The 26,330-nt window shown below is 34.2% G+C and overlaps 1 protein-coding gene across 1 annotated transcript in view; it reads left to right on the top strand.

The window, feature by feature from the left end:
• The first annotated feature begins 522 nt into the window (after nucleotides 1–522).
• Nucleotides 523–26,330, top strand: part of LOC145039166 (putative methyltransferase PMT24) — a 39,840-nt gene continuing 14,032 nt past the window's right edge. Inside the window, exons 1-4 of the mRNA XM_078987275.1 lie at nucleotides 523–2,096; nucleotides 2,690–2,839; nucleotides 2,929–3,202; nucleotides 3,300–3,410. Of these exons, the coding sequence (XP_078843401.1) occupies nucleotides 711–2,096; nucleotides 2,690–2,839; nucleotides 2,929–3,202; nucleotides 3,300–3,410 (1,921 nt within the window). The 5' untranslated portion in view covers nucleotides 523–710. The remainder of the gene's footprint in view (nucleotides 2,097–2,689; nucleotides 2,840–2,928; nucleotides 3,203–3,299; nucleotides 3,411–26,330) is intronic.

The following is a 26,330-nucleotide window of genomic DNA, read 5'->3' as shown; positions in this document are numbered from 1 at the left end:
AGGTTTTGGCAAATAACCGCACCGCACTCACCCAGATGTCTAATTGCCTAAGAATTACACTACATCGATAGAATGTTGAACATTATGTGTAGGTAATTATATAGTCTAAAGTTGGCAGAACCTGCAACCAAAATAAGTAAAAGGAAGCTATCAAACATGGGAGACGAGTTGTTTAAGTAACGAAGAAATTGTTGCTCTAAAGATTGACCACTCTTCAATGACAAATACATCTAACAATCCTTATTCACTTTGGCGACCACTCTAATGGGTTTATACCGATTGCGATTGATCAATTTTATTACAACCGCCATCTGGTCCATATCTAGCTAGTAGTCTTACACACCTAACTGATGAAATGTGTTTCTAAATAATTAGAGATGAAAATTCCCCCTAGCTAAATAAAATAAATTAAATTAAATAGAAAACAATGTTTCTGAGATGTCTACGATGCAGTATCTAGTAAAGGGTAAGATCCGTCCTCCAAAATACAAAAACACAACCATTTAGCGTGGTTATGGTTAGTCTACATGAGTACAACAAGAAGCCATAAAACACATGAGAAGAGCAAAAACTATTTTTCCCGGCCCATTTATTTTGGATCTTGAGACATTTCAACTCCACAAACGTTGCTGAATCTTCTCCTTGACATTTCATCAGGTCTTTTTTCACCTTTTCAACTTTAGTCCCTCTCTTCCCTTCATGAAACAACAATGGCGATAGGAAAACCTCGTGCTAACAAGAGATCTTCCGGCATTTCATGTTCTTCGGCCGTGACAATGGCGGTGCTTGTGACGGTGTGTGTTTTAGGTGTCTGGATGCTCACGTCCAGTTCAGCTGTTTATCCATCGACCACCACTCAGATCAATAACTTGCGTGATGATACTTTGTCAGATATCAAACGTCGTTTTGTAAAGTTCCATCGAAAAATCCCCGATGACGCTAGTAAAGATAAACTTCTTGATCACACCACTAACGCTAGTCTTTCTGAAGACAATCATAGCGATTTTCTCATGGATGTTATGCAAAATGAAGATGAATCGAAATCACACAATGATCTGGAAAACATTCAAGAAAAGGGCAAAGATTACAAGCTCCAGGTGGATGAAAGCTCGGGTGAGGTTCGGGTTTCTAATAGCGAAGAGAAACCTACACAAGAAAGCAAGGGCAATGAGGCAGATGATGATGCCGAGAGTCTGAATGATAGTGATGCGGGAAAACAAGAGGCTGAGCAACTCCAAGAGGAAGCTATAGAAAAACAAGAAATGGAAATATCGACTACAGTAGTCAAAGATAGCTTGAATGGAATGGAAGGGGAAGCATCGGCTGAAGAGGAACAGAAGCAAATAACTCAAAAGATTAATGAAAATACCATGACGAGGGGTGATCAAGATAGTGGAAATGAATATGATCAACAAAGTGATATGGGGAAGCAAGATGATAAACAAACAGAACCTGGTGGTGAAGATGACACGCAGGAATTGGAAGACAACAAGGAACAAGAAAGTGTCAATGAAGGAAAAGAAAAAAGGATGCAGAATCAAGAAGAAAAAGAAGAACAAGAAGAAGATAAAGAAGGAGAATCTCAACAAGAGGTGACGACTGATGATCAAGTTCAAGAAGATGATGATGAACCAATAAAATCTCACTCAATTGCATCCGAGACAAGAGCCCAAGCTGAAAATCGAGAAGAATTAGATGTTAGACAGAAAATGGAACAAGCTAAGATCGAAACCAACACAACCCAATTAGCTGCAGTTAAACAGCGATCTTCTCAAATACCACATGAATCAGAAACTCAGTTTGATCAACCAGAAGACCAAAAGGAGAGACAAGAAGAAGATACTAATGGTGCTAGTGAGACTAGTAAGGTGGCAGATAATATTGACATGTACGGGTACCAATGGAAGTTATGCAACGTCAAGGCTGGGACAAACTACATACCTTGTTTGGATAACGAGATAGCAATTAGAAATTTGCATCATTGGCAACACAACGAACACAAGGAGAGACATTGCCCAAAGGAGACTCCCGATTGTCTTGTCCCTCTCCCAAGGGGCTATAGAACACCTATTCCATGGCCTCAAAGTCGAGATAGAGTACGAATACTCTTACTTATCAAGCCCTTCTTTCTTGGTATAGGTGATTTTTATACGGAAAATAACACAAATGGCCTACGAACTTTTTAGGGTTTACCCTTTGAGTCTTTAAAGTTTTTGTCGGACTTAATTGGTCCCTAAACTAAGATCTGATCTGCTCTTTTAGTCCTTGTCTACCTATAATAGCCGGTTCAGTGATCTTTTAGATAAAAAAACAAACATTGTGCCTCTATAAAGCTAAAAAAAATAAATTTGTGGATCAATATGAATTGAGTGTCAATCCGCTTTAAAAGAAAATGAGAGTTTTTTTTTACAAATTGATCCCCGAACTTATTTTTTTGGTTTTATAGGGGCATAATGTTAGTTTTTTTGGTTTAAAATGTCACTAAACCGACTACTACACGTTGATAGGGACTAAAAGAGCATATCATATCCTAAGTTAGGGACCCATACAGTCCGATAAAAACTTTAGAAACTCAATGGGTAAACCCTAGAAAGTTTGTAGGTATTTGTGTCTTTTCCCTTCTTTATAAGTTCTATTATTTGTACATTAAATCAGATTTATTTAACGAATATTAGGATATAAATGGCAGATATGGCTCCATAACGTGCCTAGCCAGGCCTTGTCAAACCTAAAGGGGCGCCCTAACTCCGTGAAAGTAACAGGAGAAATCATCACTTTCCCTAGTGCTGAAACTCGGTTAATACATGGTGTTGTTCATTATATTGACTTCTTAGAAGAGGTGAGAGAACTCGTATACAAAAGTATTAACCAGTTTGAAGAACTATATATTTATATAGAACTTATAAAATATATCTAAAATCAATATAGGCAGTGCCTGAGATTGCATGGGGAAAGCACACAAGAGTAATTCTTGATGTAGGATGTGGTGTAGCGAATTTTGGAGGATATCTCTTCGATAAAGACGTTCTAGCAATGTCATTCGCCCCTAGAGATGACCATGAAGCTCAAATCCAATTCGCTTTAGAAAGAGGGATACCTGCGATTTCTTCTGCCATTATGGGCACTCAACGCCTTCCATTTCCTAGTAACGTTTTTGATCTTGTACATTGTGCTCATTGCAGAGTACCTTGGCACAAAGAAGGTTCTCATTTCACCTCTTTCATTATATATTACCTTAAACACAGGTGTTACAATCATTCACACTGTTTAAAGTAGATGTTGCTTTCGTTTCTTTTAAGGTGGCATCCTTCTTTTGGAGGTTAATCGTATGCTTCGCCCCGGAGGTTACTTCGTTTGGTCAGCAACACCAGTTTACAGAACACATGAAGAGGATATTCAAATATGGAAAGGTATTATTCGAAGTTTTCATATCAATTTCATATTTAATGATTATATTGTGTTTGGGATATAAGAGCCAAACCTATAGAATTCCGCCTTCTTTCTCCTCCCACCATTGCACTTTCTACCATTAGTCGTACATCAGTCGCCATTACCTTAATTGGTGATTAAGAGATACTGCCACACCTTTTATCTCGAGCAAGTCTAACTGGCATTGCATTTCAGCTTCATGGATCATTTGTTCTACCCATTTGTCTGTTAGAATTCAGAACCAAAAACATACAAATAAAGACAAAAAGAGAAAAATGATAGAGGGAAGAAGAATTATGTGATTCACGTGATTAGGTAATAATGCTAGGTCCACACGTGGTTAGAGAGGTTTTATTATTTTGTAACAATGTTTACAATTACAATGAGATCTATACGTATAGTGCAGGAACCGGTACTAGGTCCTAGTAGCAACAATAAGGTCAAAAAGCAATCATATTCTACAGCCCAACAATATCGCACTTGGAGACTTATCAACAACCTAAAAGTCTTCCAATGTGTGTAAGCTAGAATTAATTAATTAATATTGCTTTTGAAAACATTTATGCATTTTAAATCTTAGTTGGGGAATTTATGTCCCAAAAGTTGAAATTCAAACCGTTTTAGTGTCTAAGATAAGTATATGAGTGTGATCAATACATATCAAAACAAAAGTTAAGTTTTAACCATTACATAGGGTTTGGCGCTCTAACTGGCCAAGCAATCTTCAAATAATCTTCTGTTTTGAGTATATGTAAAAAGTATAATATTATGGTTGGGGCCTAGTTATAAATAAATCATGACATAAGCTCTTGAAGGGGATTGGATAATGGCAACATTCGACTCCCAAAGTATTTCAAACAAACATGAAAAGTGTTTATTATAGAATTTGGGACAAAAGTATTTTAAGCATGTCAAACAATAATAAAACTTTATCACAACATAAATTCAATGCATACGACTTCCAGATTGCCTAACCCAAGTTTCCTTTCTCAACAAAGCCTTTTCATACTAAGAGTCAACATTGTAGGAATGTCATAAATAAAATAGTGACATCACGCCTAAAACGTGTTTAGATGCCCAAAAATAAATCCTATATTTTGTAAGCATATAATCATCCCACATGAAATGATGAATAGGTTTGTAACGCATATCCCATAAGCATATTAGCTTATGTGGTAGCTTATACCGAAATCCGGTAACTAATATGCGTCAAATAGTATCGCATATGGGATTATCCCAAAAGTGGCAGGGAAAGACTTAAGTCAACGCATGCTAGGTGATATGAACATATATTATGCTCAAATACGTTCATTCTAAATCATACATTTTCCCCATAGGAATACCCTTTTGAGAATAGTTTTCATGAATGCACCAAGTATATATAATATCCAAATAGCATTCAAGAGTTGTATTATATAGAAGTAATTTCAAAACCATCTATAACTGTTTATAAAAACATGTTCTTCTGGTATTTATTTACATTATTTCTTAATATCACTTCACTTCTAAGCACGAACAAAACCTTAATTAATGGTCAACTATTATTAACAATGACTAATTGCGTAAATCTAGTCTAAGCCTTACTTCCAACCTATTATGTATAACCAATTAGAAATAATAAGGAAGTTATGCAATCATTTTAAAGTGAATTTGCCAAAGTTGAGACATAGATATCCATATTGCATGTATAAATATACATATTGTAGACATGGCCATATAACATATTGTAGACATGGCCATATATCATATCCATACTGCAGACATTTATATCCTGAACAATTACATATAGTTTTGTCTAGATTTTATTTAAAGTTGTTCAAACCTCTTCCAACACCTCCTAAACTACTTCCAATGATCCTAAATGTGTACTAACATCTTAAAAGATTTTTAAAACATTTATAATACATTATTTACACAAGGGTTAAGGATTCAATGACGTCTTAGAACTCCCAAAAACTTCTTATGATCAATAATTGTCACATGAACATCACAATGGGATATAATCTCAAAATCATCAACACACGGGAATACAATGGACTTTGCATGTTTAGATTTATGACATGAAGTTCTAACAAGTAGTTTTCTAGTTCATATCACGATATAAAACTAAAACTCTATTGAAGCTATTAAGCAAGTTTAAAATCTCAAACTAACTCCATTAATGATCATGTCTCCTAATGATAGTTTCATTAGATCACTTATACTTGAATTTATCATTGGTTGGGTTTGGAACTTCCAAATGGCATTCAAGCTCCAAATTAAAAAATGTATGGGTGATTTGAGTGTAGATTCATGAACACCTGGTTAAAACAAAGTTATCAACTCATTCCAATGCTCTTAATCAACATAAATTTTAGATTGCGGTAAATCCCCAAACCCTAGATTGATTTAATAGGAAGGAATTATATGTTTAAGGCTTTCGAAGTTGGATTTTAACTCTAATCCTTTATAGGCACTTCTAAATGAATTTGAATCGTTCATCTTGGAGAAAATCACTATTCATCATCCTTCCTAAATCTGAATTTCATTCTAATCTTTGACAAGTTACAATTATGGTCGTTTACTTTTATGTTGAACACTAATAGGACCACCTAACCTTAACAAGTCTTAGCAAGTTATATTATTTTTCCAGTAAGAATCTGGAAAATCTACATCTTAACATTTTCAACCTAAGTTTTGTCAAATCTAAGTTTCATAGAATTGATAGTTTTAGTCTCCGTTATCTTAATTTAATATTTGCACCCAATTCAACTTCATGATACTCTATAAACTTTTAATTTAATTAATAATGATTTATTTCTATTCATTTTTTAATTAGTAAATATTTAATTTTACTATTAAAAAAAAAAATCTTTGAAAACTAAGTTGTACTAAAAAAGGCTAAAATTCTAGGCCTATTATGCGGATGTTAGATGTGTAACCTTCACTCTCTAGTTTTCCGCCTTATCACCAATATTATTTAGGAAAACCATTTGAATTTCAGTATAGCTTCAACTTCTCCGTTCTCACCATCTTGGTAGACATATATGTTAGATTCTTATTACAAAGAATTTTCCTCAAAGACTCAATGTGTTTATTCTTACAAATATCATAAAATTATACGTCAAGCTACCCATTAATGATACGTAGGAACTATATTCATCTATTCCTTTACTTCATTTTTTTGTTGTGAATGCCTATTTGAGAGCTTCAAGTGAATCCTCAAAGGTATTTTTACGAATTTAGTATAATATATGATAAACTTCTTCAAAACTCAATGATCCACATCAGTCAAATTCTTATTATTGGGACAAGGAAGCTAAATATATTAGGATGCTTCCAAATCACTTCTTTGGTACATCAATAGAACTGATGTCTATTTTATATGAATTATTTCCTTTGGATGCAATATTGTGAAAATGTCATTACACTTTTTCTCCAAATGTTTTCAAAAGTGCAATTATATTTAGTGATTAAAACAATTCTTTATAGAATATTCAACAACACCTTTGAAAGGTCTTCTCACTCCCATACCATACAATAGTCACCATATTCGGACCTATATCATATTTGCTTCATTATTTTTCTTTCCTCTCACTTTCATTTAAAAATTTGGTTCCTCTTCGCAACTTTTTTGTTGTTTAAGTTTCTCATTATGACATAAGTCTTCCCCTTCCACATAAACATTATTTCTATAACTTATCAAAGAGGTTGCATTATCTTATGCGAACCCATTGTCATATCTTTTCTCTCTATCTAGACCATAATCTCATAAGTCCACCGAGCCAATTATTAATGATATTTATTTAATCATATTGTTTGGGGATTCAATATGCAAAACTAACTCTAACATATATTTCCTTTTTCATACAAAAAAAATAAACTTGAGACAGTAATTGTTACAAAATCTTTATGTGTCTTGACTCTCTTCTTTCTTTAAACACTTTCACATATTCTTTTTGTCGCAGACTAATCTATCTAACTCTTCTTGAGTTATAATAGATATATACTAACATCTTCCACAAATAAACAATATTACAGTAGAAGTTTTGCAATATTCCTTGAAGAAAATTTGTTTCATGTTCTTGTCTGAAGAGTAAGATATTTTCTCACTCTTATACAAAATATTAGTGCCTTTGTGAAACACTTGATTAGATTTGGTATAAATATCTTCAAACATACTTATTTTTCCCCTTTATCTCTCTGTCATCCTAGTGTTTCATGCTTGGATGAAACATACATCAGACGACTTCAATTGTGAGCAAGAGAAGTTGCTTACAAATATTTATAAGTTCTATTTACCTCGAAAGAAGCACCAATTGTAACATATTCACCAAACAAATGCCCATTTCGTGAGATTTATATTTATATACGGACATTTAGGTTCACGCCTACCGTTTGCTGATGGAGGCATATCAAATTGAATATGTTTCGGTTGATCATATTGTGTATTCAAGTCTATAGGTTAGAGTTTATGTGTAGGTCACCTTTTAATAGTAATCAAGAAAACAAAACTAAGGAAATGGAAGAGAATTAACGTTTTTAGGCGATATAAGCGACGTCCACGGAAAGTAATTATATATATCTTCTATTACTCACTTGTTTCAAATTTGATACAGTAAGAACCCTAGCGATGAGTATTTGTAATCGTAAAACCCATAATAACTATATAACCTAGAACTTACACAACTAAATTCAACAAAAGAAAATCGGTCCATACCGTAGCGTTTGTACCCCTAGCACCCGTTGTAGGTCATAATAAAATAGGTCCATTAACGACCCTATGCCTACTCCAAACACTTATCCCTTAGATCTTTCATTTCAAGTTTTTTCACTTTCATCCGCTCGGATCATAAATTCATTGGGATCACCAAATTTCAAGTCACATTCTAACAATTCTCCATCCTGACTTGAGTTGTCTTCAAGCATCAAGGATTCCTAAGAATCATCTCCTTCTTTCCAGTTTTCCACGAAGGGACTTACCTCTTATGAAAATTAACCAAGTCCCAGTAATTTTTTATGTTCTTTGCGGGTAGCATATTTGTTAACATATTGGTCAAGTTCTCTTTGGTATCTATCTTCTAAATAGAGACCTTGTCTTCTTCAAGAACATCATGAACCAAGTTTAGTTTGATAGCAATAGTCTTTACCTTTTCATGATAGATTGGATTCTTTTCTAGACTTAACTCACTTTGAATCTTACAATACAAAGTAGACTTTCCCACCTTCTATACAAGACTGTGAACAAAACCATGTAGCCATACACACTCAGTTATCCCTTCATTCATTGATATGTGTTTTGATTCAATTGTTTATAAGGAAATTGCAGGTTGTAATATTTATGTCCAACAAATAACACATCTAAATAGAGTAAAAATATAGTATGCCGATGATCTTCTTTTCACTAAGTCAACACCATGATTCAAGTCTGCATAGCCAAACATACCATTGGAAAATTTATAGTATCATAAACTAAGAATATTAGACTTTCCTTTCAAGTATTGCATATATTTTGCAGTTTCCTAATGATCATTCCCCATATTACTTATAAAATTCCTGTCCAAACTAACTATATTAGCCAAGTAAAGTCTAGAATATATTGTAGCATAAATGTGACTTCAACAACACTCAAATATGCAACACTTCTAATGCAATCCTTTACATCATCTATAGTCAACGCAGTCCTACAATGAAGTTTATAATGTGTTGGTAAAGGAGTATTAACTATTTTGGTTTGATCGATATATAATGATCCAAATATATTCTACATATATATGTAGAGATTCATATATCATCCTCGCTCTTTTATTCCTTCAAATCTTCTATGTTGTGTATAAATCCTTTATCTCGAACTTACTTTTCAGTAAAGCTTTCAAGTCATTATATTCAACCATATTCTTAGCTTTATTTAATATTAGTAATAAATCTATTTCAGAACCATAAGACATTTACTTCGAGTAGACACAATCATCAAAAAGGTTTTGAATATAAACATGAAAAATCATAAATGGATCAAACAATTTGTATCGCTGCCTTAGGTACTATTCCAAACTATAAATATATTTCTTCAACAAGCATACATGATATTTATTGACATCAAGGAATTCCTTTGGCTTAGACATATAAGTTTTCTCCTCAAAATTATCATGTAAGAATGCAGTATTTACTTGAAGCTGCTCAAGATCCAAATTAAATGCACTCCCCATGGACAATAAAAACATGATTATTTTGTACTTCATAAGAGGAGTGAAAACTTAATTATAGTTGATTAACTCTATCTGTAATAACCCCTTTCCCACATTGCTTTCAGTTTTTTTGATTCAACTCTATGAGTTTCTTTTTTCCTTTTAAAGACATATTTTTTTTCCTACTGGTTTATCACTCTTTGATAGTAATAGTAGATTATATGTTTGTTTCTTCTATAGTGATTTCATTTCTTATTTATTATTTCTAGCAAGTTTAACGCCTCTTTATCGAATAGCCTTTTTATTTGATTTTGGCTCATCAGAACTAGTATCATATATAACTGTTAATTCATATGTAAGTGAAACAATACGACAATTATTAAAACAAATTGCATATTTGATGGGCTTCTGAGTGTTCCACTTTTTCTTTTTTTTTTTTTCTATTTATTATGACTCACTTTCTTCATTACTAGAACGGCCACGATTAGGATCTTCCTATATGGATTCTTCTTGAGACTCTTCTTGAACAATATGTTCATTTTGATGTTGTTAGTCATCATATGTCACAACTCTATTTCAATTATGTATTTCAAACTCCACCTTCTACATAGCAGATGATCACTTTTCCTATAAAATTTGTACTTTCTCCACGTTGGCTACATATAGAATGTTAATCAAATGTAACATATCTACTTATAATAAATGTTGATTTTTACCTTCCTCTGTATACAATCTTTGATAACCTTTCACTCTAGCTGTATATCCTAAAATATGGACTTTATAAACCTTGGCTCTAATTTAGCATCATTAACAAGAGCAAAAGTAAAGAAACCGAATATACATAGACTAGAATAATCAGAGGGTCTACTGGACTAAACTCTTGATGAATCTTCAAATCAATTCTAGTTAATGGAAATCTATTTGCTATATACACATACATCTTACATGTTGCATCAATGTTGGTACATTCAATACACAACCCCATTTTGTTGCAGTATATGTCACATAGCAAGGTGCTACACAATATCTCCCTTTTTATAGAATTCATTAAATAACATATTATAGAAATCCAACCCATTATCTATTATGAACGTATTGACCTGTATACATGTCTGCTTTTCAACCATAATATTCAACTCTTTGAACTTCACAAACACTTCATCTTATGTTTTCATAAAACACAGTTGAAGCTTCTTTTATGTAGTCATCAATAAAATTCACGAAATGTGTGAATCCACCATGTGAACTCACTCGATAAGAGGTCGTATAAATCTGAGTTTATATACTCATGATTTTATTTTATTGTATGCTTTCCAAAACAAAACTTCACCATATTTTGCTTTTGTTTAACACTAGCATATCACATAATTTCATCCTCTTAGCTACTTCTCTACCCTATTAAGCCCTGATTACTCAATAATGACATACTATTTTCCCTATGAGCCAATTGACGCTCTCACTATTTTGTTTTTTCTTTAATCTACTCTAAAAATAGAATACAACCACGGTTTTTAATATCAAACAACCATGTATGAAATAGATCACGTGTTGTAATTTCCATTTTATTACCACAAGAACACCCATTAACACCTTTAACCAATCTTTTTCACCTGAGTACTTGAGTCCTTGTTTGACTAAACTTCCATGGGAAATAAGATTCCTCTAAAGATTAGGAACATACCAGTAGTATATTTTTCTAATACAATGCATCCTGTCATCTCCAAACACTATCGTACCATTCCATTCCTTAAAAGACACAAATAAATCATGTACGTAAATCATATTATGATATGAACTTGTGTCCAAGATCCAAGTATCTATAGAACCAGTGTATATTTCATAAAAATGTCACTTATATCTCTGTCAATAAAACTATCTTTAACAACAACAACAACACTAGTACTGCCATTTGATTTACCTTAGTTTTCCCCTTTTTCTATATGAATAATCTCCTTTTATGTGTCCGGTTTCTATAAATCGATAGCATTTAACCTTAGTAGAATATTTTTACTAGGAACATGATATCTCTCTATATATACCCTTATTATCTTTTTTTTCTCTACCCCTACTTATAAACACATCTAAAGCCGAACCAAACCCCTATTTTCTAAAAAAAAAACCTAATTAGATTTTAGTTCCATGGACAACAAAGATCCTACGCATCACAAGTAAAAGCTTGATATTTATGTTTAATTTTAACCTCAACACTTTGTAAATCTAGAACAATAGAATTAAAAGAGCCTAAATGATCTTTTACTCGAGTACTTACTGATATCTATCTAGAGGGCATACAAATTTTGATTCCGCTACAAAATATCTATGAAAGTGTTTGTTTGATACTTATCACAAAGTTTATCCCATAGCTCAACAACAATCGTTTTACCCACCTCCTATTGCACTTCATCAGCCAAACATAATAGAATTAGGTTATGTCATTTTTTCCATGATATCCTCTTTGTATTTATAGGCATCTTATTTGGATGTGTCGCCTCTCCTTCTAATGTTTCCTAAAAACCATATTGAACTAGAAGAACCTTCATCTGCACCTTCAACAATGTGAAGTCAATCGATTCGTTGAACTTACCTAAATTAAACTTGTAAAACAACATACCTTCAATCAGCAGATCGAATAGCTTGAATACTCATGCTCAGATACCACTTGTTATATAAGAAAATAAATAAAACAACAGGGATAAATTAACATGATGTGGTCGATGTAACTATTCAAGATATGGGTTAACAATTTATATTATTCTCATTTATTTTGAAAATCGTATATTTGGCTAGGGTTATTTGTATTTCCATTTCTCCCTTATATTTTGTATTATTTCAGAGGAATCAATTCAATATGATAATTATATTAAAATTTTAATTCTTATATGATATCAACCAAGTTTTGATCTCTTTTCCTACTCAACCCTCTAATCATTATCGACTCCCTCCTTTTTCCTATCGGGTTGTACCCATCCATGGTGCCTTCATCTTCCTCTAATGAGATCCCCAAGGAATACTCGTATTCACAATATGACAATTAAATTTAAATTGTCCTCTTCCAAATACCCACTTTGATGCAATCAAATCACTCCACTTCTCTCTTAGAAAAAGAGACTCAGGTTTATTCATGGTTCCAACCCAGTTCAATCGCAAACCATTATCAATGATGGCAAATAATTTCCTAATCCAACTTATACATCTTGGTTGGAAACTGGTCAATGAATGCTTCTTCTTCTCCAATACTCTGTTAGATAGTAAGTTATGGATGAAGCACATGGTCATTCTACTATATCTTATGAGTGGAATGCTCTCGAGACTGCGTATAGTTGAACGTGCTCAAAATCAACAGACCTTTCTCCATAATCTAAAGAAAGGTAATCTCTTTTTTTGTCCTACTTTGGTAAATAATTTAAATCATATTGTGATCAGTTGGACGTTATTGAACAACCAATGTCAGATTTGCACAAGTCTCATTGGTTTCTTTATGGTCTGGGACCAAATTTCCAAACCTTCTCTACTTCCCACCATGCATCGCAACTTAAACCCTTTTTTGTGATTTGCTATCTCTAGAAGAAAGTCACAAATTATTCATGGCATCACTACATGACCCTTATCGTAAAACGACTACCTTTAACACCACCCATAGATCATTTGCTTTGTTGTGCTCTTCATGTGGTCGTGGTCGTGCATGTTCCTGATGGGCTTTGAGCATAACTACAAATCTTATGTGTTCATGCAATCCTAAATTAAGGATCTAGGTTTTCACTAGTTGAACATGCAAACTTGAATACAAAAGAAGAGACCCTATGTTCTATGTATTATAATCGAAATTAACCTAAATATAGGGTTTACATACATACCTAAGTTGTTATGTAGTAATAAAAATTGATCTTTGATGATTCTTGAACTCTTGAAAGCAAGTGCCTCAAATGTGACACGTTTAATGGCTTACAAACACTCTTTACAAGAGAATGAGAGGAGACACAGGAAGGAATACTCGTAGAAATTTGGCTCTGCCGGGGTTAGAAGCATGTGGCTGAAAATCCAATGCGTTAGATCCCTTTTATACTTGAGGTGGCTTCGTCCTAAAGCTAGGGTTTTTCAGGTGGAAACCCTAATTCCCTGCTTAAGGCCTAAGCAGCCCATGAACTCCTCATTAGAAGGCCTTGGACGAAAACTTATAGGTCCACTCTATAATTTTTGTCCACTCCTATCCATAGACTCCAAGATCCTAGTTTCACAACTATTAATGATTTGCAAAAGAGCCCGTGTACATTTAATCAATTCCTTTAATCCGAAAATTATTCTAAATTAATTTATGATTAAATATTAATTAAACAACATGAATTCCAATTAATATATTGTTTTCATAACATATTAATAAATTATTTATATGAATTAATTATTCCAAACAGTAAATTCAACTTCTCTCCAAAGTCATCATCTCATGTCTGATGTATTTATCAATTATTATTATGGGCTTAGACACCGAATCCAACAGTATCCGACTTGGATAAGTCTAATAACTATAATTGCAAGCTCATTATCAAAAATTGACTAGCACATTATAGCTTTCAAAAGACGATGTTGAACTCTGACCTAGTCAGTTACGTGTCCTTAGATAAGTGATCAAATATTCCTCCGTTCTACAAGCTATCATATTGACATGAGACATGGATTATAATCATTCTCTCTGTCCAAGATTTGTTTCCCAATTTCTGATTTATGACGACTGATAACAGAATACTAATTGAACACATCAATTCCGTCCAAGCTTGGCCAAGTGCTTTAGTTAGCATCATCAAATCATCGAGGGGCCCACAGATATCGTTTTTTCCTATTAGGGAAAAAGGAACAGATAAACTTCAACTCATATGCTTGCCCTATTCACTCATCAAATCATGTACAACAATACGTTTTATAACATCAAGTTACTGATACGTTTGTGTGTAATCAATGCACAACTGACTTGTAAACAACAACTCATATGCCTATGTTTCAATAATATAAAGTATTATCATCTTAAAATTACTCGTGATAAAATTCATGAAGTAATTCTCTACGTATGGGTTAATCCAATACTTAAATCCCCATTTCAAAAGTACTCATGAATAATGCAGCAAGCTATTGCTATGTCTAAACCCTTAGATAATCAATAGTATCATTCATGATAGTCGTAATTCACTACTTACTTCCAAAAGTATGATCGACTATGGATGTTTTGAATAATCCAATTATTCAGAGAGTAAAACATGTGAAGTGAAACACAACAATAACCTAATTAACTATGGTCTCAAAACTATTGAATATAAATAAAACTCCCTTTATTTAATCACCATATTAATTAGACTTTATTAACTGAATAATGTTTAGATTAATCAAGTAAATACTTGAATTAAACTTCAGTCATGTCATGTTCCAAACATGCACCCTATGTTTCTCTATGGTCCTTCCTTTGTGAACAGATCAACTAGATATAATTCCAATGATGCTCATTCCATAATGCCAAATCCTTATTACAAGTGTAAGAATTCCAAATTCTCATCACCGCTAAATGTTTTAGAGTCTAACTTTGCATCCAATATCCTTTTGTGATGATGTGGCCTAAAACTCACAAAGACTTTGCCAAACAAGTAACGAAATGCTCCATTGAAACTTTGTTATTTATAATAGTTTCATGGTTATGAACTTTCAGATCCAAGATATAATTTTTGAACCTTCCTTACATTAAGGTTTCTAAATCATATGTAGATAATAACCAACTCCTAATATGGAAACATTTTCATATTCTCATATGACTATCACTTCTGAACAAGCGTTACCTCCACTCAGAACATGTCAATATGGTCCTTCCAAATTTATACTTCCAACTGTCCACAAGAAACCAATCTTCAAGTAAATATTAGACTGTTCTTAACAGTTGTTCAACACTTTAGTCACATCTTGTTCTAGTCCTTTTTCCTTCTTAATTCCCTGGGCATTTGGAAAAATCAGAACAAGTGAATATTATAGCATATGTAATCAATCCTATATCCAAATCATATGGGATTTGATACATAATGTCTTACAGAAACACATGATACTTGATCTGCCTCTTGTTATAATATTTCCATATATCGAATTTACTATATTGAATCACTTTAACACGATATTTATATATGTCGAATACTCACTTCCATTAAAATTCAATCCAAACTTTTAGTTTTGAAATGAAGTATGAGCTCCTTCTCCCATAAGCTTATCATAGTGAAACAATTCCAAATTTTACATCTTGTAAATATGAAATCTTTGTTTCCTACAATTAGTATTGTCAACTTGCAACAGTAAGCATAACTACTATGCTCCCACTAGCATAACAATTATACCCTTGCTAGCATAACAATTATGTTCCCACTAGCTTTGACATGTACCCAGAAATCAAATGGACTTCCAGAAATCAATACTATTGACTTTCTTACTAAAATTCAGATTTTTGTTAGGTGATGCTTTGATAAGTCTTCGTCCTGACTTCTCAAGCTTATACACCTTCATTAGATAGCATATGTGTGCGTCTAAACCCTTCAAAACTATAAGTCCTGAACGTTTAAATAGTTCCTTGCCATTCTCACAGTTCGAACTATGAAAAGAGATGTCGTAATCATATATGAATTTGAGAACGCAATTATCACAACTGCTAATCATAATGATATCAATCAGATTTAAAATCTAGTAGTGAAATTGTGTCCTCATAATCATTTTTCATAAATTAGAGCGAAACCTTTTGTCACTTAGATTTTATGGTGTATGTGTTCATATCCATGTGAATTTTTCATTTCCAACCTACAATCATAACATAAGGTTTATAACAAAACCAAAATCAAATTTAGTTTTCCTTTGATGGACTGAACTTTGCTTATTCTTAGTTTCTCACCCTCTGGTGGCTTAAGGGCCTACTAATGCTTCTAAGTTGCCAAGCAGCTCACTCCCATAAACCAATGTACTATCACTGACCAACTTGCTCTACCTTTTGCAGTCAAATGAGAACTATAGAACTCACATGCATAGTTAACTTCACTGGAAAGTGTGCAGCAACAAGAATGTGTCAACATGATTGGTTATTAACCTTAGCTCATGTGCTAGTTATAACTAAAAGGTTTATTCTCAATTGGCTCTTGAAACTATTCAAGATCTTTGAGACTTCCACTAACTTCTTTATATATAAGTTTCTTTATTAAGGAACATTCCTCGACAAGAAAAACAAACATTCAAAAGTTAGTGCGGGTTCTTATCAAGACAACACTTCATTTAATTGGTATTAGTTTATCTTTGTTTTAACCAAAACATCACAACTACCAATTTCAAATGTGTTAGAGTAAGAAAACACTTCTACTCCACATTTCATGAGGTGTTATAAACCTACTTAGTTTAAAATAAACTTCAAGATATGATTCGAAGTTACTACAGTGTGACTATAAAACTTGATTTGGAAACGAAGTATGACTCATCCCTCGATTAAACATTTCAACAATATGTGATTCATGTTCTTAGTTGAAACTATTTTCCCAAGATAGCTTTATAGGATTAATTGTGACATGGTTCCATAATCATTAAGATGAGCATAAAACATGATACTAAAGTACTCTCCTTTCCTTTAAGATTAGAGAAACCTTTATCTTGTTGCCTAACAGATTCTTCATATTCATTCTGCCATTCTTTGAAACTTTTCAAGGAATCAGAATTACACTTAATCTTGTAAATATAACTATATTTACTGAACCATCAATAAATCATGATGAATAGACTTATGTACTTTATGGTGGATCTAAATAGTCCACATTAATGTGTACTAGATCCATTAGTCCTTCACTTTGACTCACATAGACACGTGATCAACAAATTAGTCTTAATTTCCAAAGATCAAGATTCTCATACATCACACAATCAAATTGTATGACTCTAAGTTTCTATCTAATTGAATCTTGGGTGATGAGAATTCCCTTTCACTTGGTTGATTATGACATTTTCACAAATGATGCAACTAAGAATCAAATCCACATTTAACATTGTTAAGAATAGAAATATTATCACTAATTTCCATAAATGTCGTTGCAAGGAAATATAAAGTAACAAAAAATTCACTTCATTGATAAAATGTAGAAAAAATTGTCCTTACAATGCAAATATAAAAACTATGTCTCTAGACATTCCTTGAGCAATCTATTAATCTATCATAACTCCTAAGCAGCAGCATCAAATTCTGATCATTAAACAATGTGATTCAAATCCATCTCTCACGATCAGAATTAGCTTACTCTTCTTAAGCTTCCTTATTTCTCTTAGATCCTGCAGAACATCAAAATGTGCTTATCACATAATGTAATAAGAATCTATGAATAAGAACTTAATAAAAGAGTTAGATAGTGGATGTACCTGAAGTAGAACCATACAACTTGACGTTACTATCTCTAAGATCTTTCAGGTAGTCTGGGCAGCTTCGGATCCAATGTCCCTTCAATTGGCATAGAAACAAATGGCCTCTTCATGAATGTCACATGGAACTATCTCAAAAATGGCATTTCTCTTTACCATATGGTTAAACAATTTGACCTTGCCTGAGCGCTTTCCATTTAGAAGAGAAACTTTTTCTGGACTACCAATGTTGCTATTGTCCATGGAGTTTTCGTAGACAGATCCTTTAAACATATTTGATTGACCAGTGCACTTGACCATTTCTGCTTCAGCAACAATTAGCAAATATGTCAGATTAATTAGGGTCACCTTATAATTTTCGTCCACTCCTATCCAAGGACTCCAAGAGAACAGTTTCACAACTATCAATGATTTGCTAAATAGCCCCTGTACATTTAATTAATTCCTTTAATCCCAAAATTAGTTCCAAATTAGTTTATGATTAAATATTAATTAATTAACATGATTTCCAATTAATATATATTATTTTCACAACATACTAATAAACCATTTATATGAATTTATTATTCCAAACAAAAAATTCAACTTATCTCCAAAGTCTTCCTGTCAAATTGCAAGAGTGAATGTAACCCAAAGGGACTTGTGTTTCTATCAATTTAAGAATATACCAATTATAATTATAGGCTTACACACCTAACCAAGCAGTTCCAACCATAAATGAGCCTCATCTTCTGTGGGTGGTGGTCGGGGACATCCTCAAACATATTTTACCAGTTATGTATAAGTAACGACAATTATGAAAATCAATTCCCCAAATTAGCCACTTATTATTGATCATTTTATAACTTTGTAGCTAATCTAGCTCAACCATTGCATATTTCATACATGTAGTATTCAGTTATAGATTCATGTATTGATTTTTGCACCAACACATATATGGCCCCTTCCCCAGCTCATCTTGATTCTTAAACTTTGTATTATGGAAAAGACAAAGTCACTTTTGGGAAAGGTAATATTCTACCTATTTCCTACATTGGTAGGACCTTTATTTGACCTAAATTGACATTTGAATGATGTTCTTATTGTGCCTAATCTATGGAAGAATGTACTATTGCTCAGTAATCTTACTAGTGATAACCTGGTTAATGTTTATTTTCCCATTCTTATTTTGCTATTCAATATCTATTTACTAAGTAAATTCTAGCAAAAGGGGAACATGAAGATAGGCTTTATATTCTGGGTTTTTTTATTCAAGCGTATATTGCATCTTTAATTTCGCTTTCTAAGGCTTCATTGGAATTGTGGCATAAAGATTTAGGTCATGTTGGGTTTGATGTTATTACTAGTTTGGATAAACTTGGTTATTTAAAACTTAAATCTATTTTTCCTATACCTAGTTTGTTTTAACCTTTTCATCTTTCAAAAGCAAATCAGTTACCTTTTACTTTAAGCGAAAAACGATCTAAACATGTTCTTGATGTAGTACATTGTGACCTACAGGGACTGACTCCTACTACTTCCGCTAATGGTTATGGTTTCTATTTCATTTTTACTAGCGACTTCTCACGGTTTACCTGGTTTTGTTGTCCATTACAGGCCAAATGTGATTTCTTTTCAGTGCTTCAATCCTTTATTAGTCTTATTCATACTCAATTTTTAACAAAGATAAAGTATTGCAAAGTGATGGCGATACTGAGTTCATGAATCATCAACTCAAGCAATTCTTCACATCCAAAAACACTCATCGTCAACTTTCATGTCCATATATTCCTCAAAAAAATAGACGTTTAGAACATAAACTCTTTCATTTAACCGAGACTAGTTTAGGCATGCACTTTGGTACCAATCATCTTGCAACTCTGTGGGTCGATGCATTCTCTTTAACTACTATTAGCAAACAACTTCCTATAAAAAGTATTGGATGGAAAGACCCCTTTTTAACTCATGTTTCACTCTGCTCTCATGTACAACGATTTAAAAGAGATTGGTTGTAGAGTGTTTCCTCACTTACAAGTGTACTCACCTCACAATATTTCCCCTAGGAGCTTTGTGTGTATTTTTAATGGTCAGAGCACCCAGCACAAAGGCTACAAATGTTTGGATCTGATCACTACTCACATCAACATCACCATGAACGTACGGTTTGATGAACTGTCATTTCCAATTTCATGTGACACTTCATCTCCTGATATGGATGATTTCCTCTTAGAATCTATGCTGATGGTCCCACTCTAATGCATGCTCCACCAGCTACGACTTCTCCTCTAGTTCTCGTCAAAATTTCCCCTTGTGTCGTTGTATATGGAATACGATGATTGTTAGAACAAAGTTCTTTTAGGATCGTATGATTCTACGCAAGATACAAAATAAGAACGTAATAAGAACACAAGTATTGCACTGAATATGTCGAATGATTAATGCAATAACACCTCAGAAGAGCTCGATAAAGAACTTCAATTTGTAGAGGCGTTTAGGGTTACAAAAATCAACGTAATGAAAAATTTATCAATATACGCATACATGCATGCATATATATATATATATATATATATATATATATATATATATATATATATATATATATATATATAATATAACCCTAACAATTAATCTAGATAACTACGTAATTAATCTAGATAGACACGGATGGACAGGCCCAATCCAGATACAAAATACTTAGCCCAAGACGCAACACAAATATATCCAACAATCTCCCCCTTTGCGTCCTTGGAGCAGAAACTTCATTCCTTCTTAACAGCAGAAGGCTTCTTCACTGTTTTAAACACCTTCGGTATAATGGCCAGAATATGATGTCGAAACATGATATACCACCGAAGCATGTCTGTGAAATTCTTCTTGTCAGCCACCGAGTTCTACTTGCATCGATGTATGATATTTATGATATGCTCCAAGCAATCTGTTGAAAACAAATGCTTATCAACCAAAGCGAACAGAAACTTGTGTCTATCACCTTTAGTGAACATAACTGTCAGATTTGTTGAATCGATTTGCCCCAATTTCATTTTGTTCACGTCACTAGGCTTAGATGTCGGCTTCACAGTCGGCTTTCTGTTCATAACCTTAGCTATCTCCTGATCCATGGTTGCTATCTCATGAATATAGGAGGCCAACATTCTTTTAATATGTTCAAGAATCGGCTCATACTCCCTGGGATTAGAGAGCAGAATGTTGTATAGCAGAATCCAGTCGTGTGGATTAAGGTTGGGAAGATCTGCCAGAGAGATAAAAGACTCCGTGTTTGCTGAACCACGGTTGATCTTGAAATTGAAATTGACGAATCTCTCTATAGATAAAGGTTTTAGTACCTTGACTTTGGTAATTTGCTATGCGCTCCATGTCAAGTACTACGGTTGACCATTCTTCAAATAAAAATCTATCATCTCCCTGTCAACCTTAGGATGTGGATATGGAACCTCAGCAGTTGCCTCAAAGTAGTGGAACGTGAATGCTTTTCTGGTTATGGGCATGTCAAACTGCGAGTCTTTAGAGTTTTCACAGTCAAACGAAGCAACTGGTTCTAACCAATAGACAGATGGAAACTCAATCACTTGATTGATAAGTGTATCTCTGTTCCATTCCGGAAAAAGAGCCTTCTTGCACTGCAAGGCCTCTTCAACTTCCTTCTTCTTCTTCTCCCTTTCTTCAGCCTCTCTGGCCACTTTCATAGTTTTATCCAACTCTCTGTCTCTCTTTTTCCTCTTGAGAGTATCTGCAATAGTCTCTTCTTCTGTATCACTATCAGTTGCAATATGAATCTCTTTCTGTTTAAGCTTTTTCTCAGAAACTGAAGCTAAATTAGCCTTCGGTTCTATTTTCACCTGTTGTGCACTACCCTCTCCCCCTTGTTTTAGAGGTATGAACCCCTCCGAAACACCCTTCATCTCGCTAAGTATGGCAATGGCAGGGAGGAGTTTGGATTGAAGATGTTTGTGAATTATCAAGGTTAGGATAGGATCATGAGCTTCCAGCAAATTGGTTAGCATGTACTTAACATCTCCTGCACAACTTTTGTACACCGCCCTTTGAGTTTTTAACAGATAGATTTCCTTCTCTACCTGGGCTAGCTGCACCTTCTGTATATCAATAGTGGCATGTTGTTTGACTATATCCTCCTTCAAGGCACTCTCAGTTGCCAGATTTGCAGTTAAAGCATCAAATCGAGAGTCCACAGATTGTAAAAAGGAGGTGGTTTATGTTTTAAGCTCAGTACGAACAACTTCAAATTTGTTAGTTTCTTCATGAAGAGACTTTGAGAAGGAATCCACTGATGCTTGGTATTTTGCTGCATTGGTGTCTGCATGAGATTTTAAAGAGTCAAGGAAAATCTGAGTTGTATGAACAACCTCAAAAACTTACTTAGCGACCTTCTTACAAGTAGAAGCAGACTCATTCACAGCCGCTTTAGATTTATCAATGACATCAGTGTACTGTTGAAGAGACGTCTCCAAAAATGCTTTAATCACCACACCACCATAGGCTTTACAATCGGCAAGCAGTTTATCCAACTTTTCATGAATGTATTGGATCTGCTGACTTGTGACAGAAGCATCAGCTGTATCTTCTGATGGAATTCTATAACGGGTGTAGTAAATAGAATCAAAATCCTCATCATCTCCCCCAAGAGTGGCTGCAGAATCGGAGAATTGGGTTGGTGATGGTGGTAAGTTGATAACTGGAGGTTCGGTCACAGTAGTAGCCCCTGTATCAGATACATTGACTTCTACTGTGGGTTTGGGAATGGTAGTTGTGGTAGATTCGGTTACAAGTGGAGTTGATAATGGTATAGTTGAAATAGGAACAAGAGCAATCGGTGAAGAAGGTGGCATAGTGGTTGTTTGAGTGATAACTGGTGGAGTAACAGCAGGAGCAGAAAGTTAAACTGTCTGTTTTGGTGATGGAGGAGGAGTTGGAATTGTTGTTTGTTGTGGAGATTCTGGTGGAGTAGGGGAGCATGGAGGAGTGGGCTCTCGGGGTGAGTCATGATGTACTTCCTCTTCCTCAGTTTGTTCAGCATCAGGCTCTATTCTTGGATAAGTGTGTTCTCTTGGCCTTCGAGCCATCTTCTTTATCTTTTTCTCTTTTGGTTTAGAAGAGTCCCCTTCATCAGATTTTCGTTTAGAGGACTTAGCCTTTGGTTCCTCAGGTTCCTCTTTCTTTGTAGGTTTCTTTCCTCGGATGACCGGCTTCTCCAATGCGTCTAATGCAACTTGCTGCTTAGGAGTTAGAACCCTCGGTCCAATAGGAGGTAGTTTCCTATAATCGGTCAAGACGTTGCTCTGTTCTGAAACACATCTGTACATTGTTTTAGGAATCTTTCCATAATGAAGAAACTTACGTGGATCTTAAAGAATAATTTTCTTTGTATGGAAGGTAGCGATAGTAACAAGGAGAGCATCCTTCATGATTGGAATCTCCAACGAATTGATAGCCTTATTGGTAATCAAAGTCCAAAAGCGGCCACAAGAGATTTCTGAATGTCGTGTCGTAGTGCTTAGACTCTGCACCACTTGAGACCAGATGATTGAGCCGTAATCAAGATTGATCCCATTATAGAGGCCATAAAGAAGAGTAAGAAAACCCTTGGTGGTAGTGTCGGAACCACCACTACGTTCGGCCAAACCCTTAATAAAAAGGGTTAATAAACCATTCCATTGGGATGGTAAACATGATTTCTTCACCTTTGTAATCATTGTAAGCACATCTGTGTACCCCATTTCGTACATCATGGAGAACAGTTGTGATGTCGTGATGAAATCTGGTGAGATAATGGAGGAATCGACTGCAAGGCCCAAAAGTGAACAAAACTTCACTTTGGAAATTGAAGATTTCTTGTTGTGGATGGTGAAGTAGATGCGATCCTTGTTCTTGTCATATGTCGCCGAAGAATAAACTTGTGATAATAGCGACACTGGAACGGATTCAACCTGGGTTAGGGCTAAAACCAGGGGGAATATTTCAAACATTCCACAACTTGTAACATGTATGGATCATATAAGAATGGACTAAGTTCAATGATCATGTTTTGGTTGGGTTTTATGGTGAGCAAAGAAGATGATGCGGTCTGATCATGTGTAGATGAAGAAGTCACCATTAATGAATGAAGAAGAAGATGAACAGGGTTTACTTGTTGTGTACGTTGAGAGAATTGAGACTGGTAAATGACAAATAAAACGTTCACCCCTTTATATATCATTGCCTGGAGAAAGAAAATCGTGATGATGAGGTTGCTAAAACGTCACCTGAAAAAGCGTGATGTGTGACAGTATGGTTACTCCCAGGACTACGTCAGCACACATGGCTTTAGAAACGGATCAAATTCATGCGCCTAAAGCTTATCTTTAATTGGCGTTTGAAATTCCATATAACTCCTTGTTTGGTTACGATGGATAACCAAAACTCATACCAAACAGTACCTAGAATGTTGGAAAATAAAATTTCCATGCATAAGTGTGTCAAAGAGAAAGAAATAAATCAAATGTGTATAGGATGTGAGTGATGTCTGTGAGACATAAAGCAGAGGATTCTGGGCAATAATCACTTCCTTCAAAGTCATGATAAACTCGAAGTGCTTGTGTGGTTTCCCAAAAAATACGATCAACTATTTGTTAATAAACATTGAAAGGCTTTTTTAATAAGAGGTTTAGGGAAGCTTGTGTTCAACCGAACTTCAAGTTTTAACATAAAACCGATCGTTGGAAGAAGTACCTGTGAGACCGATGTGGTCTATTGAACAGGTAGGTAGGATATCTTATTTTAGTGACTATATTGGAATCAGAAATCTCAAAAAAAAAAAATAAACTGGATCTTTTTGGGAAGAAATGCCTTGGCTGTAGACGAGTTCATAAAGATCTCACAAAACTAAAAAGAGATTTCCTTAGGTAACGAGTAAAATCTTGAATGTATAATTCACCGTCAATTCATTTTTGGTGTTGGATTTTGGGTTTCACTCAGCACATGGTATATGTATCTAAGATCATAAACACAAATGTTGTGTAACCATAAACCTCAGTGGTAAAGACCGAGAGTCTCTAGGGTTATGTTGGTGAACCGAAAGTAGATGGAGAATGTAAAGAGGTGGCTTAAGGACCGAATGTACCTTCTGCTAGATAATCCTGAAAGAGCAGAGAAACTCTTAACTCATATGAGAAGAGTAAGGCAGCTCTAGACCGAGTAGCATAAATTAGCCTGATTTGGAAGAAAGGATAGGTATAGATCGAATCATTAAGGCCTACTTAAGATCGTAGAGGCTTAAGACGACATGAAATAGCATGCTTCTAGGGACCCTTAACTAGTTCATGTTGAAATCAAATCATACCTGCCTTAGATCCACAGTCGGTTGTTCTTGTTACCCATATAGCCTAAGAAAAATAAAGAGAAACACCAAACAAACAATCGAGATAGATAAAATAATACTAAAAACAAAAGTTATAAAATGTTTTTGGATTTCGGAAATTTTCTGAAAAAGAATAAAAACAGAAAGATAAAATACTTTTGGATTTTTGAAATTTTCTGAAAAAGAATAAAAACAGAAAGATAAAATATTTAAAGTTCAAAGAAAACAAAATATCACACCCCAAAACCACGAACGGCAGAAACGTTCAGGGGTGGAGGACGTCACGTACAGTATCACAACAGTGTAATATAATAAACAAGCAACAACATCATCCATTGCATTATAAGTAAAGTTTTAATACATGTGTGTTTCTTTCATTGTAGTAAGACACCAAAAATATACAATCAAAATAAAAGACGAGACTTGTCTGCTCCGTCTTCTCAAAAACCTGGCCTCCGTACCTGTCTACTGATGACCTGAGAATACAAGTTATTTTGAAAGCGAGTATCAGCTTTAAAGCTGGTGAATTCATAAGTATATAAGTGTCATTGCCTTGTTTGTGAAAATCTGTTATAAAGGCCATGTAAATCGTTAAATGAAAATATTGATGTACGTATGAAAACCCTAGAAAAACCCTTATTTTCTATAAGTATGAAATGTAGTCTTCTACCAAGACCCGAATGTTTTGTAAGTAAAATGATAGTTTTCCTTTAATTGTTTAGTACAAAAGTACTTAGTCTAACTCATCGTTTATGTGAAAGAATCACAAAATAAAGTAAACAGGAAAATGTACTACTGTAAGTGTTGTCACTAGGTACTAGGACTAACACATCATATGTAACTGTTATCCCAAGGTACTAGGGTTAACACAACCTATATAACCTAATGAACATCCGAAGATTGTCCAATTGTCCTCCGTAGCAGCAGCAGGGGGAAGGAAGGGTTAGTCCCTTTAAAGGTACTCCTAATATAAGTAATAA

Source organism: Lactuca saligna, chromosome 4 (assembly GCF_052625555.1).
Source record: "Lactuca saligna cultivar CGN05327 chromosome 4, ASM5262555v1, whole genome shotgun sequence".
In the NCBI taxonomy this organism is placed as follows: Eukaryota; Viridiplantae; Streptophyta; class Magnoliopsida; order Asterales; family Asteraceae; genus Lactuca; species Lactuca saligna.
The sequence above is the reverse complement of the archived record's forward strand: the minus strand, read 5'-3'. Positions and strand labels throughout refer to the sequence as shown.